Raw genomic sequence first — 21442 nt, 5'->3', positions numbered from 1 at the left:
GGGGTCATATCGGAGCTGTAGCTGCAGGCCTAGGCCACAGCCACAGCCATGCAGGATCCAAGCAGCATCTGTGACCTATGCCACAGCTCACAACAACCTGGATGCTTAACCCACTGAGTGAGGCCAGGGATCGAACCCGTGTCCTCATGGATGGTAGTCGGGTTCATTACAGTTGAGCCATGACAGGAACTCCTCTCAATGGGTTTTATTGTGAAACAGCCTGCAGCCAGGAAGCAATCGGAATCCTTCTACTTCTCAGCATCCTGCCTCATGTTATCCTTCCAGCCTGTGGATTTGCTGCCCTGCCCTTGATACAATCAGCTATGCATGTGGCGGAGAAGATGAATGGGCTGAAGTCACACAGGACAAAATAGGACTGCCATCATCGGTGCTATGGAAAGGGAAGTTTTCCATAGAAGGGTCATGGAGCAAGTGCTGGGAGATCTACCTCTCACAGAAAGATCAGTGTGTTCTTTTTTGACCACACCTGTGGCATGTAGAAGTTCCCAGGCCAGGGACTGAACCTACGCCACAGTAGTGACAATGCCAGATCCTTAACCTGCTGAGCCACCAAGGAACTCTCACACTGTGTATAGTTGTCACATCTCCCCAGTCTACTCTGGTCTGTGACAGTTTCTCAGTCTTTGTTTTTCATGGCGTGGATCATCTTGAGCACTCGCCAGGAATCCTGCAGCATGTCCCCCAGTCTTGGTTTGTTTCATGTTTGTCTCATGATTAGACTGGAGTCATGGGTCTTGGGGGAGGAACCCCACAGAGGTGAAGTGCCCTTCTCATCCCATCACTGCAGGGAGTCGGGGACATCCACATGACATCGATGGTGACATTAGCCTTCTTGACTTGGTTAAGGTCATGTTGGCCAGGTTTTTCCCACCGTAAAGTTACCATATTTCCCCTTCCCTACTCTGTTCTCCAGAAGCCAGCAGTGACTTAATGTCATATTAAGTTGTACATCAGTAGGAGTTCCTGTTGTGGCGCAGCAGAAACGAACTGACTAGTATACATGAGGATGTGGGTTCAATCCTTGGCCTCACTCAGTGGGTCAGGGATCCATCATTGCCGTGAGTGGTGGCGTAGGTGCAGACGTGGCTCAAATCCCGAGTTGCTGTGGTTGTGGTGTAGGCCGGCAGCTGTAGCTCTGATTCGACCCCTAGCCTGGGAACTTCCATGTGGGTGTGTGACCCTAAAAAGCAAGGAAACAAACAAGCAAAAAATGTTGTACATGAGCGACCAAATGGTGAGGGTGGAACGATGAGGGCAGTGGATATTTAAGAGGGGAAAGTACGTTCAGAAAGAGTTGTCTTTACACTTAGGTCCGGGGCAGCTCCTAACCTCTGAAGGAAGTAGGATACACCCAGGGTTATCTGGTCAGATATATGGCAGGGAATTGCATTCCTGTCCTCTTCTGAGCACATGCTACGGAGTGGCCTTCTTGAGAAACAGGTCGTTACGCTCACGGGCTCTAATGGGGTCACTCTCTGCAGAAGGTGTGGTTAACGCTCGTGTCTGCACCTCCCTGGCAGCTGGTGGTGTTTATTTACTATGCTGTGTGGAAGCCTCAGAAACAGTGGATCACCTTGGACACAGGCATCTTGGAGAGTCCCTTCATCTACACTCCCGAGAAGAGGGAGGAAGCCTGGAGGTTTATCTCATACATGCTGGTCCATGCTGGGTAAGGAAGGACAGTTAAGTCACTGGCATAAGAAGTGACTATGAGTAATTGCAACCCCAAACATTGGTTTGGTGCTTCATTATTATTTTTATTTTTATTTTTGTCTTTTTAGTGCTGCACCCACGACATATAGAAGTTCCCAGGCTATGGGTCGAAGCAGAGCTGCAGCAACCCTAGGAGGCAGGTATGAGTCCCACTGTGTCATGTCTGAAGTTTAGGGGATATAGTCACTTGCTCCGTGTCACACAACTAAGTTGTAGAGCTAGAATCTCAACCCATTAGTGCTAACTCAGTCCAGTGTACCTTGCATTGCATTGTAACTGCCTAATATTGGTATTTATATAGGAATAGTCATGAGGCCTAATCATTACCAAATTAAAAGTGTATTCCCTGAACTATGTGATGTTAAGTGCTTCCTTGAAGATGCTGGCTGCTGGCCTCACCTCTTTGGTGGAGTCTGGGGGTTTCAGATGAGGCCAGCCTCATCCATGCAACCTACCCGGCCCTAGACCTTGAAAGATGATGACTGGGCCAGTGGCTAAATAGGTGATCCATGGTAGGACACAGAGATCAAGAGGCTTGACAGGTGAGGGACAAAATCCCCAATTTCCAGTTTCTGTGGATACTTTCACACTTTACTTTTCCATTTAGCAAGTATATTCTAACCAAATGTGGCTCCTGCACTCAAGGACTTTAAAATTATAAGGGGGAGGAGTTCCTGTCGTGGCACAGGGGAAACGAATCCGACTAGGAACCATGAAGTTGTGGGTTCGATCCCTGGCCTCGCTTACGGGGTTGGGGATCTGGCGTTGCCATGAACTGTGGTGTAGGTTGCAGACTCGGCTCGGATCTGGCGTTGCTGTGGCTGTGGTGTAGGCTGGCAGCTGTAGCTCTGATTCGACTCCTAGCCTGGGAACCTCCATATGTTATGGGTGCGACCCTCAAAAGACAAAAAGACAAAAAAAGAAAAACAATTCCCTCTATGGCAGCATCAAAAACAACAACAACAACAACAACAACAAAAACAACAAAGCAAAACAGAACCCAATAAAATTATAGGGGGGAATAGTTAATAATAATGCAGGGCAGTATAATATTATAGTCTACTATTGTTATTTAACCTCTTTGTGCCTCAGTTTCCCATGTGTAAAATGGTATAACAGTACTTACCTCATAAGGTTGCTATGATTAAAGGAGACAACGGTTATGACAATTTTTACAGTGCCTGACACATATAGTAAGGCACCCAAGAATTCATAAGTCTGTGTAGGACATGTCATATGTGGGGTTGTATAAATTAGGGATGTTTCTGGATGCAAGTAACGAAAAAAGGTAACAGGGTCTTAAACAAATGGAGGTTATTTTTTTTTCCCATACAAGAAACCCAGAGGTAGCTGGTTGCTCTATCAGTTTAATGAAGCCAGGACTCTTGGTGCTGGCATCTCTGCTTTTCCCTTGGTCTTTCATGGTTTCAAGGCAGCTGCTGAAGCTATGCATTCAAGGCTGGAAGGGGGAAGAGGTAGGACCAAGTACTGGTGACAGTCATCCCCTTTGTCAAGACAGAAGCTCTCTTTTTCTTTCCTTCCTTCCTTTCTTCCTCCCCTCCTCCCCTCCTTCCTTCTCTTTTTAGGACTGCACCCAGGGCATATGGAAATTCCCAGGCTAGGGGTCAAATTGGAATTGCAGCCGCCGGCCTACATCACAGCCACAGCAATGCCAGATCTGAGCCACATCTGAGACCTATGTGGCAGCTTGTGGCAATGGCAGATCCTTAACCCACTGAATGAGGTCAGGGATTGAACCTGCACCCTCATGGATGCTAGTTGGGTTCTTAATCTGCCGAGCCACAACAGGAACTCCAAGACAGAAGCTCTCTTAAAAGTCTCCTAACAGTGAGAAAAAATCTGCACCCAGACCTGCATCTCATTAGCCAGGACTGTGTGACACAGCTACCCCTAGTTAAGGGAGATTAGGAAAATCCACAGTAGCTCTTCCAGCCTCACTAGAGGAGGCAGACAAGGGGTAAGGAAACGGATGTTGGATTAGTGACAGTAACATAAACAGAGAGAGGGGAGGGTCAGGATGGGGATGGCTTCACAGGCGACATGGATTCAAGTTAGAACTTGAAGGGTAGATAAGATTTGGGTGAAAAAAAGCTAGTATCTCTCTTTCAGGTTTATCATAGGATTTCAACTTTATGCCACTTCTACTCTGGCTGTTGAGCAGCAGAAAGAATGCTTAAGGTGATTCTTTGGGGGTTTTGTGCTATTAGTCACTTTGTCTTCACTTTGACCTTCTTGTTCAAATTCACAGGTACGCACAAAAACCTCTTGGAGTTCCCATCATGGCCTAGTGGTTAAGGACCTGACATTGTCTCCCTGAGGATGTGGGTTCGATCCCTGGCCTTACTCAGTGGGTTAAGGATCTGGCGTTGCAGTAAACTGTGGCTTAGGTCAGAGATGCGACTTGGATCTGGTGTTGCACCGTAGGCTGCAGATGCTCTGATTCAACCCCTAGCCTGGGAACTTCCATATGCTGAGGGTGTGGCCATCAAAGAAAAGAAAAAAAATGCTTTATATGTTGAAGCTCCATATAGGATTTTATTTTTAAAAAAGTCATGTGAAAAACATTAGAAAATGGAATTCAAGTTAAGCAAGTTCTTACTAGAAACAACACATAAAAGACCGTTAATCTCCGAAGATATTTGACAGCTGTGTTTGTCTCCGCAGAGTTCAGCACATCCTGGGGAACCTTGTGATGCAGCTTGTTTTGGGGATCCCCTTGGAGATGGTTCATAAAGGCCTCCGGGTGGGGCTGGTGTACCTGGCGGGAGTGATTGCAGGTAAGTGTTCTGAATGTAACACAGAATCAACGTCTCTGGACTCTAGGAGGTAATAAACAAAGCAAAGGTAATACAACATTAATTTAAAATTTTTAAAAAAAATTTTTTGCTTTTTAGGGCCGTACCTGTGGCCTATGGAGGTTCCCAGGCTCGGGGTCCAAATGGAGCTACAACTGCTGGCCTACACCACGGCCACAGTAATATCAGTTCCGAGCCGAGTCTTCAACCTACATCACAGCTCATGGCAACTCAGGATCCTTAATCTACTGAGTGAGGCCAGGGATCGAACCCGAAACCTCTTGGTTCCTAATCAGATTCGTTTCGCTGCTCCACAACTGGAACTCCATAAAACATTTAAATCAAGATTTATTGCATTCCAAATATGTGCTAGGGTACCTGATAAGGTTTAGAGATAAGTTAATTAGAGATAAGATAAGCATAGAGAGAAGTCTTTATGCCCATTCTCAGGTAACTCACAAGCAGACAGAGTTTTGCACAATTGGAAAATCTGAGTAGTCTGGTGTCTAGGTGTATATATTGGATAAAGGACTAAAGCTAGAAGGTCCTTATGAGTCAAGACTAATGATATTGGGAAAGAACATGATCAATTTGAATTTAAGAAAGAACTTCAAGAGAGCGTTGAGAATAGCTAAAGGGACCCAAAGACTGGGCAGAGCAGTATACGCTAATGATCTCTAAAATTGGGTGTTCCAGGAGTTCCTTGGTGGCCAAGGGGTTGTTACTGCTGTGGCATGGGTTCAATCCATGGCCTGGGAATGTCCTCATGCCGCAGGCATGGCTAATATAAATAAAATTGGGTGTGCCAAAGGTGATTCATTAGTGTGTGGGCAGAAAATATTACAACTCTTGGTGCTCTTGGAGTTCCCGTTGTGGCCCAGTGGTTAACGAATCTGACTAGGAACGATGAGGTTGAGGATTCAATCCCTGGCCTTGCTCAGTGGGTTAAGGATCTGGCGTTGCCATGAGCTGTGGTGTAGGTCACAGATACGGCTTGGATCTGGTGTTGCTCTGGCTCTGGCGTAGGCCGGTGGCTACAGCTCCGATTCGACTCCTAGCCTGGGAACCTCCATATGCCGCAGGAGCGGCCCTAGAAAAGGCAAAAAGACAAAAAAAAAAAAAAGAAAAGAAAATATTACAACTCTTGTCTATCTGTTTATTTATTTTAGTTTTGAGATTTAGATTTACACTGTAAAAAATAAATACCGAGAGGTCCCATGTACTCTTTAACCAGTTACTCCCCAATGGTGACAGCTTGCAAAACTGTAATACAGTATCTTTTTTTTTTTTGCTTTTTAGGGCCACACCTGTGGCTTGTGGAGGTTCCCAGGCTAAGGGTCGAATCAGAGCTGTAGTGGCCCAGCCTACTCCAGAGCCACAGCAATGCAGGATCTGAGCCGTGTCTGCGACCTACACCACATCTCATGGCAACGCTAGATCCTTAACCCACTGAGCAAGGGCAGGGATCGAACCCGCAACCTCATGGTTCCTAGTCGGATTTGTTAACCACTGAGCCATGACGGGAACTCCCCAACATACCTTTTTTGAGATACAGTCTAACTCATGGTGGTGCTCAAAATTTTACCCATCACTACTGTGCCTGCCTCCTACAGCAGTGGGGATGGAGCGCAGAAAGCAGTCCTGAGAGGCGGTAAAGAGATAGATTGGCAAGGCTCAGTGATGCAGATCCCCATCCTACTTCCCTCCTACTTTTGTCGATCCTGTTCTTCCACCTTCTCTTTCTGTTTCTGCACACACCCATTTTTGCTGGCTCCAACATCTATTCCTATTTCTCCAACAGCTGGATTTCAATCAGCTCACCCCAGTTTCAGAGTAGAGAGAGAGGAGAGAGCGTGAATAACCTGTTTACGTCCTCTGACTATTTTTGCAATAGCTTTTGGCAGGTATCTCTTTGCCATTCCGGTCTCTCCTTCACAGTGCTGCTGGGTCAAGCTCCTCAAACACAGATTAGATCACATTGCATCCTTCCTAAAACATTTACAGTGGCCAGAAGAAAACTGAAACATTCAAGACTGCTCTTCATTACCCTCCACTGTCTAGCTTCACTGCCTTCCTTTCTCCCTTCCTTCCTTCATGTTCTGGGGCTAGAGATCAAATTGAAGCCACAGCAGTAACCAGAGCCACAGCAGTAACAATGCCAGATCCTTAACCCACTAAACCAACAGGGAACTCCTTTTTCTTTTTTCCTTTCTTCCTTCCCTCCTTCCTTCCTTTCTTCTTTCTCTTTCTTTTTTTTTTTTTTTTTTTTTTTTTTTTTGTCTTTTGTTGTTGCTATTTCTTGGCCGCTCCGCGGCATATGGAGGTTCCCAGGCTAGGGTTGAATCGGAGCTGTAGCCACCGCCTACACCAGAGCCACAGCAACGTGGATCCGAGCCACGTCTGCAATCTACACCACAGCTCACGCAACGCCGATCATTAACCCACTGAGCAAGGCAGGACCGAACCCACAACCTCATGGTTCTTAGTCGGATTGGTTAACCACTGCGCCACGACGGGAACTCTTTTTCTTTCTTTTCTATTTACAGAATATTGAATATAGTTCCCTGTGCTATGAAGTAGGACCTTGTTGTTTTTCCATTTTATATATAGGGCTAATCCCAAACTCCTAATTTATCCCTGTACCCCTTCTCTCTTTGGTAATCATAAATTTGTTTTTTATGTCTGTGAGTCTATTTCTGTTTTGTAAGTTTATTTGTATCAAGTTTAGATTCCATATATAAGTGATATCATATGATACTTGTCTTTGTCTGGCTTACTTCATTTAGTATTATAATTTCTAGGTGCATCCATGTTGCTGCAAATGGCATTATTTTATTCTTTTTGATGGCTGAGTAGTATTCCATTTTATATAGATACCACATCTTCTTTATCCATTCATCTGTTGATAGACACTTAGGTTGCTTCCATGCCTTGGCTATTGTTCAGAGTGCTGCTCTGAACATAGGGGTGCATGTATTCTTTTGAATTAGAGTTTTCTCTGTATATATGCTCAGGAGTGGGATTGCTGGATCATATGGTAACTCTATCCTTAGTTTTCTTTTTTTTTGTCTTTTTTTTGTCTTTTTTTTTTTTTTTTTTTTTCCCACTGTACAGCAAGGGGGTCAGGTTATCCTTACATGTATACATTACAATTACATTTTTCCCCCCCACCCTTTCTTCTGTTGCAATATCTATCCTTAGTTTTCTGAGGAGCCTCCATATTGTTTGTCACAGTGGCTGCACCAATTTACACTCCCACCAAGAGTGTAGGTGGGTTCCCAAAGGGCATGAATCTTTGCACAAATATCCACCAGACAGCATTCACTGCAGAAGAGTCACAAACAACCAAATGGCTGGGACAACTCAGCTAGTAGGTGTCAGTCAGCCTCTGTCCTCAGCAACGTATATGCTGGTCTCTTTTTGCAGCAAAGTATCACCACCCACTGTGTTTCTTTCTTTTCTTTCTTTTCTTTCTTTTTTGTCTTCCTTTTTTTTAAGAATAAACTTTTTTTTTTTTTTTTTTACTATGTTTTAAAAAAGAAATTACTGGAGTTCCTGTGGCTCAGCAGGTTAAGAACCTGATTAATATCCTTGAGGATGTGGGTTCGATTCCTGGCCTTGCTCAGTGTGTTAAGGATCTGGCGTGGCCACAAGCTACAGTGTAGGTTGCAGACACAGCTCCGATCCCACGTTGCTATGGCTGTGGTGTAGGCCAGCAGCTGCAGCTCCAATTAGACCCCTAGCCTGGGAACTTCCATATGTCACCTGTGCAGTCCTCAGAAAATAAATAAATTGGGAGTTCCTGTTGTGTGTGGCTCAGTGGAAAGGAGTCTGACTAGTATCCATGAGGATGCAGGTTGGATCCTTGGCCTTGCTCAATAGTTAAGGATCCGGCATTGCTATGAGCTGTGGTATAGGTCGCAGACATGACTTGGATCTGGAATTGTGTGGCTGTGGCTGTGGCTGGTGGCTGCAGCTCTGATTCGACCCCTAGCCTGGGAACATCCACATGCCATGGATGTGGCCCTAAAAAGATGAAAAAACAATAATAATTAAAAAAATAAAAAAAATTATTTATGAAGAGGTTAGAGGGAGATGATGTAAGACATTTTTATTTTATTTTATTTTTTTGTCTTTTGTCTTTCTAGGGCCACACCTGCAGCATGTGGAGGTTCCCAGGCTAGGGGTCTAATTGGAGCTGCAGCTGCCAGCCTACACCAGAGCCGCAGCAATGCCAGATCTGAGCCGTGTCTACACCACAGCTCACAGCAATGCCAGATCCTTAACCCTGTGAGAGAGGCCAGGGATCAAACCCGCAACCTCATGGTTCCTAGTTGGATTTGTTTCTGCCGTGCCACAATGGGAACTCCCTATTTTTTATATTTTTGATCATGCCCGTAGCATGTGGAAGTTCCCTGGGTCAGGAATCAAACCCACACCAGAGCAGGGTCCTGAGCCGCTGCAGTGACCATGCTGGATCCTTAAACAAGGGAACTTTGTCAAAATCTTAAAGTCTTCAGAGTTTAATCAAAAAGCTATTTCCCTCCTCTCAGAGTAGCAGGGCCTCCACCTCTCTGCTAAGAAAATCATTCTTTCCTTAGTGCTTCCATAGCAAATTCATTACATTAAAAATCATAGTAGTTGTTATATTCTGCATTTTATGATAATTGTTTCCTCATCCATTTGTAAGATTCCTAAGGTCAGATACTTTGTCTTTTTCGCACAAAGTATACATATTGTCTTATAATGTATCCTAAGGAATGAAGGACAATGCTAAAGGCAAGAGAATAAGTAATAGAACTAAGTACAGAGGGGACAACTCAGAGTTTAGACAAGGTGGTTTTAAATCCTTGTTTTGGTTCAGAAAATTGAAGATTGGATTAGCAAATAGGTTTCTTGCTTGGTGAATGTGATTGAACGGTATGGTGAAAAGGATTCTGAGACCACATCTTGGCTCCATGCGAATGCTAGCCCTTAGATAATAAAATATTGGAGTGTCTCAGGTATTTTGGTAGTTTTGGCTAAACCTGAAGTGTATTTTGAAATAATAGCTAAGGAGTAGGAGTTTCTGTTGTGGCTCAGTGGAAACAAACTACTATCCATGAGGATGTGAGTGTGGGTTAAGGATATGGGGTTGCCGTGAGCTGTGGTGTAGGTCACAGATGCAGCTCGGATCTGGCGTTGCTGTGGCTGTGGTGCAGGCCAGCAGCTGCAGCTCCAATTTGACCCTTAGCCTGGGAACTTTTGTAAGCCACAGATGTGGCCCTAAAAAGAAAAAAAAAAAAAAAAAAAAAAAGCTAACGAGTGTATAATAAATGTCAGGCAGTGTTCTAAGCATGATGAACACATAAACTCATTTACTTCCCCTGACAATCCATTAAGGTGAGTTCTATGAAGACTGTCACTTTGCTAGAGTTCCTTTCATGGCTCAGCGGTTAATGAACCCGACTAGGATCAATGAGGATGCGGGCTCCATCCCTGGCCTTGCTCAGTGGGTTAAGGATCTGGCATTGCCGTGAGCTGTGGTATATATAGGTTGCAGATGCGGCTTGGATCTAGTGTTGCTGTGGCTGTGGTGTAGGCCAGTAGCTGTAGCTCTGATTGGACCCCTAGCGTGGGAACTTGCATATGCCGCAGGTGCAGCCCTAAACAGACAAAAAAATTTAAAAAATTAAAAAGACTATCACTTTGCAGATAGGGAGACTAAGGCACAGAGACATTAAGAACCTTGCTCAGGTCACACAGTTGGTAATTCTGGCTCCAGAGTCTGTGTTTTTTTTTTGTCACTGCTGTACTGTCTTCATAATGAACATTTAATGTTTCATAAAAATTGAGGGGGGTAGCCCACATAGTTATACTTTTCTAGTATGGAAGGGACAAAGTGAATTTGTTGCTTGGTAATGTAATGGTCCAAGCTTCCCTGACTTTTACCTGAGATTAGAAAGATTTATCCTTCATGATTTTGATAGTCATGTCTGATTCTTTGTGTTTTTCTCTTTAGGATCCCTTGCCAGCTCCATCTTTGACCCACTCAAATCTCTTGTGGGTGCTTCAGGAGGAGTTTATGCTCTGATGGGAGGCTATTTCATGAATGTTCTGGTGGTAAGAACTTTGGGAATGGAATCTATGGACCTCTAAATTTTTATTTTATTTATTTTTAAAGTAGAATTTTTATTTATTTATTTATTTTTGTCTTTTTAGGGCTGCACCTGCAGCATACGGAGGTTTCCAGGCCAGGGGTCTAATTGGAGCTGTAGCCACTGGCCTACGCCTCAGCCACAGCAACACCAGATCTGAGCCATGTCTGTGACCTACACCACAGCTCATGGCAACACTGGATCCTTAACCCACTGAGCGAGGCCAGGGTTTGAACCTGCGTCCTCATGGATGCTAGTCAGACTCGTTTCTGCTGAGCCATGACAGGAACTCCTAAAATTGTTTTTTTGAAAATAACTACTGGTATTTGGTTCAGGGACTCTTCATTTATCAACATTTTCTGGAGTTCTCTTGTGGTGTCTAAGCACTCATCTTCCAGCCACAAGAGTTTTCCTTTCATATTTTTTTCCTCTGATTTCAAAATAATAAATATTAAATAAAATATAAAATTGAAAAGTAGAAAGTCAAAGTTCACAATTTAGTATCTGTTAATAGTTTGATATATATCCTTTCAGACATTTTCTATACGTATTCAAAATTCTACCAATAGTAATATTGCTACACTGTTAAGCATCTTAACCTAAAGTATCCTGACTCATGTCAGCGCAGGGAAATCCACTTCAATCTTTTCAAGTGTTCCACTGCACCCTTTTACAAAGCTGTATCCCGGCTGAATCCTTCATTGAAGAAAATCTGGGGTGATTACATCTTGTCACATTTACAAATAATGCTGTAAGGAATGTTCTTTCACATTTATCTCTTTGCATTTGTGTCATTCTTTTTGTAGGTAAATTCCTAGAAGTGGATTAACTGGATGAAGGCTTTACATTTTCCTAGGTGTATGCCTCCAAAGTTGTGCATACATGCCCATGATATAGTATGTGAGAGGCCAGCCACTTTTTAAAACAGGCTAAAATCCTGACGAAATTAATCATTTAACCATGTAGGTATGCTTTAAAAACACTCTAGGAGGGAAAATATGAAGCCATTATAAAACTCTAGAAAAAACTTTTCCAAAGTTTGCATGGCAGCCCATTAGGGGTTATGAGCTCATAACCAAAAATTAAACAAAAATTTCAATATGCATCACGTGTAGTAAGGGCAAGTGTGGTTTGATTTGTATACTGGATTGTTATGTAAATGATTTTTTACTGTAGGTCATGGTCACAACAGTTAGAAAATAATTCATTTAGAATAAAGACAGCTATTTTGGCATCTCTACTCTCTGGGAAGAGAGTTAATAACCTGAAGGGGAAGAGGAGGTAACTCAGGCTAAAGTGAGTCTCCTCAGTCCTCTAGGAACACACAAGAGTACTGCAAGCTGGTCTGAAATTTTTCAAAGCGAAAATCAAACTGGGTGTTTTGTTTTTGTTTTTGCTTTTGTCTTTTTGCCTTTTCTAGGGCTGCTCCCGAGGCATATGGAGGTTCCCAGGCTAGGGGTTGAATCGGAGCTGTAGCTGCCAGCCTACACCAGAGCCACAGCAACACCAGATCCGAGCCTCATCTGCGACTTACACCACAGCTCACAGCAACGCCGGATCCTTAACCCACTGAGCAAGGGCAGGGATCGAACCCGCAACCTCATGGTTCCTAGTCGGATTCGTTAACCACTGAGCCACGACAGGAACTCCCAAACTGGGTTTTTTTGGACCAACATTTTAAACAGTTTTGAAGTTATCTCAAAAAATTAAGGTAATACTCAAGCTTTAGTTAGGTCTTTGCTAACTCCTACTTAGAAAGAAGATGAAGATGTATCAAATGAATATTAACCAAAAAAACTTGGAAATATTTCATCAGGTTTAGTTTGACAGTATGTATCTGTCTGTCTATCTATCTATGACATGTTATGTGGTGATTTTATATTCCTTGTATTTAGATTATTTCCTGCTAAAAAATTTGTGTCTAGTTTATGTCATGGAATTAAATATCACATTTCATTTTGTTCTCCAAAGTACACCAGCAGTGTACTTCCCAAATATATTCGAAAACTGGGCTGTTACACCAATACTTTGTTTTGCAAATATTTGGCATTCTTTTATTTTACTTTATTTTTTTAAGTTTTTATAATCATTTTTATTTATTTTTATTTAATTTTTTTTCATTATAGATGGTTTACCGTATTCTCAATTTTCTACTGTATAGCAAGGTGACCCAGTCACACATACACATTCTTTTTTCTTATATTATCATGCTCCATCATAAGTGACTAGATATAGTTCCCAGTGCTATACAGCAGGATCTCATTGCTTATCTCAACTTTTGTTTTAAATGAAAAAGCAGATGAAGAGGGAGCACAGTTGAGGTTTCATTTGCCAAAGGATAGCTTATGTTATTATTATTTTTCTCTTTGCAAGAATTTTCGAGAAATGATTCCTGCCTTTGGAATTGTCAGACTGCTGATCATCATCCTTATAAGTAAGTGTGTTTTGCGAACACTTTATATCTTCAGTTTTATGGGTTCAACTTTCAGATGGCCGTCTCACATTTCCCAAATGTTACATGTAAGATGACCATCTGCCTAGAGGTATAAAGAATGGTCAGCTCCATAGCCCTAAGCAGAAAGGTGTAATGGAGTTTTCACAAACCCTGGTGGGTAGTTCTTAGAGTGCCTTTCTGTTTCTTTCTGGGGTGGGGTGGAGTCAAGAGAGTCAGGCTCAAGGCACTCCATCTACTTCAACCACAATACCTTCATTTATGCTTTATATGCTGGATTTCTCTCGTTCATACACTGGATTCTATATATGATTTTGTCTGAAGTGGAAAAGCTTGAAAACCATTGACATATTGTATTTCCTCCCTTCCTTCCCTCCCTTTCACTTTTTAGGGCTGCACCCTTGGCATAAGGACGTTCCCAGGCTAGGAGCTGGATTGGAGCTGCAGCTGCCGGTCTACAGCACAGCCACAGCATCGTGGGATCCAAGCCCAAGCCGTGTCTGTAACCTACACCATAGCCCATGCAACACCAGATCCCTAAACTGCCTTGTGAGGCCAGGGATGGAACCCACATCCTCATGGATCCTAGTCGGGTTTGTTATCGCTGAGCCATGATGGGAACTCTGGTAAATATTCTTCTTCTTCTTTTTTTTTTTTTTTTTTAGGGCCACACTTGCAGCATATGGAGGTTCCCAGGCTAGGGGTCCAATCGGAGCTGTAGCTGCCAGCCTATGCCAGAGCGACAGCAATACAGGATCTGAGCTGCATCTTCAACTACATCACAGCTCACAGCAATGCCGGATCTTTAACGCACTGAGTGAGGCCAGTGATCTAACTGCATCCTCATGGATGCTAGTCGGGTTCGATAACCGCTGAGCCACGATGGGAACTCCTATTATTCTTTTTTTTTTTTTTTTTTTTTTTGGTCTTTTTGCTATTTCTTGGGCCGCTCCCGCGGCATATGGAGGTTCCCAGGCTAGGGGTCGAATCGGAGCTGTAGCTGCCAGCCTATGCCAGAGCCACAGCAACTTGGGATCCGAGCCGCGTCTGCAACCTACACCACAGCTCACGGCAACGCCAGATCGTTAACTCACTGAGCAAGGGCAGGGATCGAACCCGCAACCTCATGGTTCCTAGTCGGATTCGTTAACCACTGCACCACGACGGGAACTCCCCTATTATTCTTAATTGTGAAATACGATTAACTTTAAGGATGTTCCTTCATTAAGCATTATTTGTTAGATTTGTTTTCTGACAAAGCAACTGAGCTTCCCTAGAAAAAGTTCAGGAAATCTCACATTTTCATCCTTCCAAAAAAATCTATATATTGAGTTCCCATTGTGGCTCAGTAGGTTACAAACTCAACTAGTATCCCTGAGGATGCGGGTTCCATCCCTGGCCTCAATCAGTGGGTTAAGGATCCATCGTTGCCATGAACTGTGGTGTAGGTCCTGCAGTTACACCTGTGGCTGTGGTGTAGGCTGGCAGTTGCAGCTCCCATTTGACCCCCAGCCTGGGAACTTCCATATGCTGCAGGTGCAGCCCTAAAAAGCATAAAAAAAAAAAAAAAAAAGGTCCATATAAAGGAACGCCCTTAAAATGAGTGTCAAATTTTATTGAGGACAATGATTTGATTTATTGGAATAAGGACTCCTTTTCTGGTGAGAAGACAGGTATCAGTTTAAAAACTGCAGCACCTTGAAGTAAACTCCCCTTGGAAGCAGAAAGGGCCAGAGATTAAGTCTGAAGGGGCCAAAACAAGAGAGAAACAGAGGAGTTCCCTGGTGGCCTGGTGGTTAAGGATCTGGTTGTCACCGCTGTGGCTCAGGTCACTGCTGTGACACAGGTTTGATCGCTGGCCCAGGAACGTAAATGAAATGGAGAAACTGACATGCTAAGGATTACAAAGAGTTTTGCAAAGAAGGCCTCCTCCTGTGGACCAAAGTAACTCTTTCCTGTAACTCAGTCCTGTTCTCCAGCAGTGATTTTCTTATAATTTCCTAGTCCTGTCTGTTATATACACTGGATCAGGAAAGGCAGATGACTGAAAATACAACACAGCCACATTTATCCAGCATTTTGTGTGATAGTCATTTACAATTAAATTAATATTGAGTACTTCATTGACCTCAATTCCTATCCAGGGACTTTAATGTCAATATTGTATTGAAAGGGAAAGTAGCCAGAACACGGGGTCCTGATGCCATTTCCCCAAAGGCAAGGACTAGGTCTTTCCATCTCCTAGAACGCTCACTCAGTGGAGCACAGGCAATTGAGGGATGGGTGTGGAACATTACAGCTGCAGATGTTTCCAAGCACACATTTAGGGCAGAGTTCTTCTAGGCAGAGGAAACCAGAAGCTCTTTTAGCATCACAGATTTGACTTATTTTAGGAACATCTAAATTCTGGCTCTCACTGTTCTATTAAAGAAGGTGGACTCGTTCCTTCTTGGCCCATCTTCTGTAATCCTGACGATGATTAGAGGCGATTAGTGTGGTGGGTGAGAGTGGAACCTCCCCTCCCTCGCCAGGTCAGACCGTTTAAGATTCAAATCCTGCCACTGCCTCTGAGTTGTGTGGCCTTGGGCTAGTGCTTAACCTCTGTGTCTTGATTTATTTATGTATAAAAATAGCAGCGTCATTATTCCTCACTGGGGTCGCTGCAATAGTAGTAATTAGCTGGTCTTCCTGCTCCTGTCTTTGCTCCCTCAGAGTCTGCTTCCTGTCTAGCAGCCAGAACCATCTTTTAAAAACCTAAGTCAGGAGTTCACGTTGTGGCTCAGGGGTTAAGAATCCAACTAGGAACCATGAGGTTGTGGGTTCGATCCCTGGCCTTGCTCAGTGGGTTAAGGATCTGGCATTGCCATGAGCTGTGGTGTAGGCTGGCAGCAATGGCTCCGATTTGCCCCCTAGCCTGGGAACCTCCATATGCTGCAGGAGCGGCCCAAGAAATGGCAAAAAAGACAAAAAACAAAACAAAACAAAACAAAACAAAAAACCAACAAAAAAACCCTAAGTCAGATATGCACTCCTGTGCTCAAAAGCTTTCGAAGGGTAAAAGCCAAAGTCCTTACAGTGGTCCATGGGGCCTCTAGGTGATCTATCCCCTGGTACTGTTCCATCTCATCACCTACTACTTTATCCTTAACCTTAGTCCAGAATCACCCGAAGGTCTTGTTAAGACCCAGAGTGCTGAGCACTAGCTTTAGAGTTTCTGGTTCAGAAAGTCTGAGGTGAGCCTGAAAATTTTCCTTTCTTTCTTTCCTCCCTCCCTTCCCTTCTTTTTATGGCGTATCTGTGGCATATGGAAGATCCTGGGTCAGGGGTCAGATCAGAGCTGCAGCTGAAGCCTATGCCACAGCCACAGCAACATGGGATCCAAGCTGCATCTGTGACCTACACAATGGCTTATGGCAATGCCAGATCTTTAACCCATTGGGTAAGGCCAGGGATCGAACTTGCATCCTCATAGAGACAACACCGGGTCCTTAATCCTCTGAGCCACAGTGGCAATTCCAGAATTGGAATTTCTAATAAGTTCCCAGGTAATGGTGAGATCCCCAGCTGGGGAGGGAACCATCCTTTGAAAACCACCTATGCAGCCAGATCAACTGCTTTGGAATTCCTCAAATATTCCAGGCACCATCTTGCCTCAAGGACCTTGCACTTCCCTCTGCCTAGAAGACTCTTACTTCAGAAGTCAGCATGGCTCGTTCCCTTATCTCCATCAAACACCACATGCTCATTGAATTCCCCTCTCTTGTAAAAAATCACTCCCTACTCCCAGCATTCCCTAATTCTCCTTCCTCTCATTGTATGTTCTCTGTAGCACAAAGTACCTTTGGATAATACTGTATCTTTTACTTATTCTCCTTCCTGAACTGGACTTTCAGCTCCATGAGGCTGTCTGATCTGTTCATTGCAGTATCTCCATCACCTAGAATTGTGCCTGGCACATGGGCGATAATCAATAAATACTTGCTGGAAGAATACAGCTAGACCATGGGATAATGATTGTATCCCTTCCATGGCACTGCTGTGAGAATTACTGATACAAGGTTAGTACAGGTGGAGCTTGTAGAACAGTTCCTGGCACAGAGTCGGTCTCAATAAATGTTGGCTGCTACCATCCTTAGGGGGGAACCAGAAGCAACTGGAGTGGTGGTGTGGAGATCCTGGGGCTTCATCAGGCTGTTTTCCCTTCTAGTTGCGTTGGACATGGGATTTGCTCTCTACAGAAGGTTCTTTGTCCCTGCAAACGGGTCCCCGGTAAGTTCAGTTTATTATTTGCTCAATGAAAATTTGTTTACCTATCACATCGATAGCTAAAAAGGGTCACCAAATAGGGGCAACAATTTTGAGATGGAGGGCAGTCAAATTTCCTTTTGGAAGTTAAGAAAATTTCAAAGGAAATCAGCCATTTGGACTGTCCTGTTTACTTCTCTCTCTCATCGCCTTGACAACTCTCTGCACCTGCCATACTGTACCTCTTCCAAAATGGGAGAGAAGGGACTTCACTGTCCACAGAGAGTATAATGAAGATTGGAAAGCAGGAATAATATGGGCCTAGGTGAATTTACAATGTCAAGAAAACTAAGATTTCCAGTTTATTGGAATTGGCCATTGAGTTTGGTAGTCTCCATTTAGTATTTGTGTGTATGTATTACCTGCGTTTTAATTGAGACGTTTCATTTATGTCAGATCAGACTCTGCTCCTATAGAGATCCCTCAGGGCACCTCGACTCTTGCTCCCTTGGTTGGTATTATACAGAACCATCCTAAATGCAATGATGACCAAGAGGAAAGAGAAATGATGGCTCTATCTTTTATATCAGTCAGTGAAATGACTTACATTTTTTTTTATTAAAGCATAGTTGATTTAGCAGTTCCTGTTGTGGCACAGTGGAAACGAATCCGACTAGGAACCATGAGGTTTCGGGTTCAATCCCTGGCCTCCCTCAGTGGGTTAAAGGATCCAGCATTGCCGTGGCTGTGGTGTAGGCTGGCAGCTGTCACTTCGATTGGACCCCTAGCCTGGGAACCTCCATATGCCGGGGGTGTGGCCCTAAAAAGCCAAAAAAAAAAAAAAAAAGTATAGTTGATTTACGATGTTGATTTCTGCTATACAGCAAGTTGACCCAGTCATGCATATAGATATACATACATTCTTTTGTTTACATTATTTTCTATCATGGTCTGTCCCAGGAGATTGGATATAGTTCCTCGAGCTGTACAGTAGGACCTCATCGCTTATCCATTCTAAATGTAATAGTTTGCATCTACTAAGTCCAAACTCCCAGTCCATCACAGTCCCTCCCTCCTCCCCCTTGGCAACCACAAGTCTGTTCTCTATGTCTGTGAGTCTGTCTCTGTCCTATAGATAGGCTCATTTATGCTATATTTTAGATTCCACATATAATTGACATCACATGGTATTTGTCTTTCTCTTTCTGACTTACTTTACTTAATATGATAATCTCGTTGCATAAAATGACATTATCTTTTAGTTTTGCATGTACTGGAATATCTCCTCTCTGTATACATGGAGTTTTGTGTCTCTTTTGCCTCATTACTTGCTCTTCAGACTTTTAAAGCTTTTTAAAAAATTGAAGTCAGTTGATTTACAATATTGTGTTAGTTCCAGGTGTACAGTAAAGTGATTCAGTTATACATAAATATATATTTTCAGATTATTTTCCATTATAGGTTATTATAAGATATTGAATATTATTCCTGTGTTATGCAGTTGCTTACCTATTATCCTTGCTGCTAATCTATTTTATACATAGTAGAATGTATTTGTTAATCCTACACTCCTAATTCATCCTCCTCCTTCCCCTTTGGTAACCCTAAGTTTGTTTTCTATGGTTTCTGTGAGTCTGTTTCTATTTTTTATATGGATTCATATGTATTATTTTTTTTTAGATTCCACATATAAGTGATATATAATATTTGTCTTTGAGACTTTTGAGACTCTTGTTTCACTGGGATGGCATTTGTTTTTTGTAAGAGTGATGCAGCTGAAATACGCAGTAGCACTTTTTTTTTTTACTTATTTCCCCTTTTCTTGCTTTTCTCCTAAGGTGTCTTTTGCAGCTCACATTGCAGGTGGATTTGCTGGAATGTCCATAGGCTACACCGTGTTCAGCTGCTTTGATAAGGCACTCCTGAAAGATCCAAGGTTTTGGGTAGCAATTGCAGCTTATTTAGCTTGCGTCTTATTTGCTGTGTTTTTCAACATTTTCCTATCCCCAGCGAACTGACTTGCCCCTAACACGAACCGATGAATGAGTAATGCCATCTGGGGAAAAAAACAAACAAACTAGAATTCTATGAAGAAACAGAGAAGTTCCAGCAAACGCTAACAATTTTATAAAAAGGCCGAAACACTCCTGAAGTCATTGGTTTCAAAGGCTGCTTACAAAAGGAGTTATGGTTTAAGGAAGGGGCTCCTCTGAGTGTAAAGGGGAGGAAGAGGAAGAGAGAAAAGGGAAGGGAAATGAGAGAGAGAGACGGGCTTTCTCCTAAGCATGTGCTGTGTGGGTCTGTATCCTCTAAAAGAGATTTGCTCTCTTGGGAGGATATAGTGTAGAGACTGCTTGATAGAATCCACAAAAAATGTACTATGCTGATAATAAAACCTTTCATATCTGTCAGACTATTGATTATCACTTTCCATCTGGTTCGAGTTGATAGGTCACTGTTTATATGCATTATTGCTAATCTTTTTTGTTTGTTTTTTAGGCAGCACCTGCGGCATTTGGAAGTTCCCAGGCCAGGAGTCAAATCAGAACTGCAGCTGCTGGTCTACGCCACAGCCACAGCAATGCCAGATCCCAGTCACGTCTGTGACCTACAGCTCATGGCAACGATGGGACCCTTAACCCACTGGGTGAGGCCAGGGATCAAACCCACATCCTCATGGATACTAGTCAGGTTTATAAGCTGCTAAGCCACAACAGGAACTCCTATTTGCTAATCTTTTTAACAACATGAAAGACAACTACTTCTCTATATCTTAGAGAGGAAAATATGCAAACTCTTCCAAAAAAAAAAAAAAAAAAATGAAGCAACTTGTCTAAGAGGGGGCAGATTTAAAGGTTGACTTGACAGCCCATACTCTCCTGCCTATCCCTACTGTGTTCCCCAAATACCGAAAGTTAATGAGTTCACAGGAGTATGGGAATAAGCATTTCTGTGGGTGCACCGGGAATGGTAGAAATACCTTATAATAAGAAGACTGATAATTCTCTTGGCAGCTAGTTTAAGAGCTGAACAGTGTGTCTAGAGTCCCAAGGAACTTGGAATTGTATTCCTGGCGCACACTATGTACCTGGATTCTTTGGAGTTTCATGATAAGATTCTTATCCTTCACATGGCTGGTGGCTCTCCTATGAGTGGGTAGGATTTCTTTACAAAAGGCAAAATGTCATATCTGAAAGCTGAGATGCCTGTGTCCTTTTCCTGTAGAGCACCCAGACTGCTGGCCATTCTTTGTCCAAAATAGTAGTTTTAGGTCATCTGAATGTAAGAAATACATTTTTTTCCCTCTTTCATCATCAATATGTTTTATTTATAAACACTTACCTTAATATGTTGCTGTATTCTGAAAGGAGCATATATTGCTTAATTAGCTATACTGAGAAAAGCAGTATTTTAGAATTTGGGGAAAAGCTGATCTGGGATTTGTTTAAAGTTTTCTTTTAAACTGTATTGGAATTTAGCTGATTTACAATATTGTATTGGTTTCAGGTGTATAGCAAAATGAATCAGTTGTGCATATCTATTCCTTTTCCCAGAGAGGTGATTACAGAACCTATTGAGTAGACCTCCCTGTGCTATATAGTGGGTCCTTGTTACTATCTATTTTATATATAGTAGTGTGTATGTGTTAATCCCATCCTTCCAATTTACCCCTCCCCCTCTACAGTTTCCCCTTTGGTAACCATGAGTTTCATTTTGAAATCTGTAAGATTTTTTTTAATAAATAAGTTCATTTTTATTATATTCCACATGTAAGTGATATCCTATTTGCTTTTCTCTGACTCACCTCACTTAGTATGATAATCTCTAGTTGCATCCAAGTTGCTGCAGATGGCATTACTTCATTCTTTTTTTTCTGTCTGAGTAATGTTCCATCACATATATATGTACCATATCTTCTTTATCCATTTGTCTGTTTATGGACATTTAGGTTGCTTCCATGCTTGGCTATTGTAAGTGGTGATGCAATAAACATTGGGGTGTATGTATCTTTTCAAATTATGGTTTTCTCTGGATAGATGCCCAGGTGTGGGATTGCT

The 21442-nt window shown here is 42.8% G+C and overlaps 1 protein-coding gene across 2 annotated transcripts in view; it reads left to right on the top strand.

The window, feature by feature from the left end:
- Positions 1-21143, top strand: part of RHBDL2 (rhomboid like 2) — a 42090-nt gene extending 20947 nt beyond the window's left edge. The window contains exons 3-8 of one of the 2 annotated variants that reach the window (XM_005665240.3): positions 1542-1690; positions 4420-4532; positions 10552-10652; positions 13061-13121; positions 17347-17408; positions 19223-21143. In XM_005665240.3, the coding sequence (XP_005665297.2) occupies positions 1542-1690; positions 4420-4532; positions 10552-10652; positions 13061-13121; positions 17347-17408; positions 19223-19402 (666 nt within the window). In that variant the 3' untranslated portion in view covers positions 19403-21143. 2 annotated transcript variants of the gene reach the window in all.

Source organism: Sus scrofa, chromosome 6 (assembly GCF_000003025.6).
Source record: "Sus scrofa isolate TJ Tabasco breed Duroc chromosome 6, Sscrofa11.1, whole genome shotgun sequence".
NCBI classification, from domain to species: Eukaryota; Metazoa; Chordata; class Mammalia; order Artiodactyla; family Suidae; genus Sus; species Sus scrofa.
The sequence above is the reverse complement of the archived record's forward strand: the minus strand, read 5'-3'. Positions and strand labels throughout refer to the sequence as shown.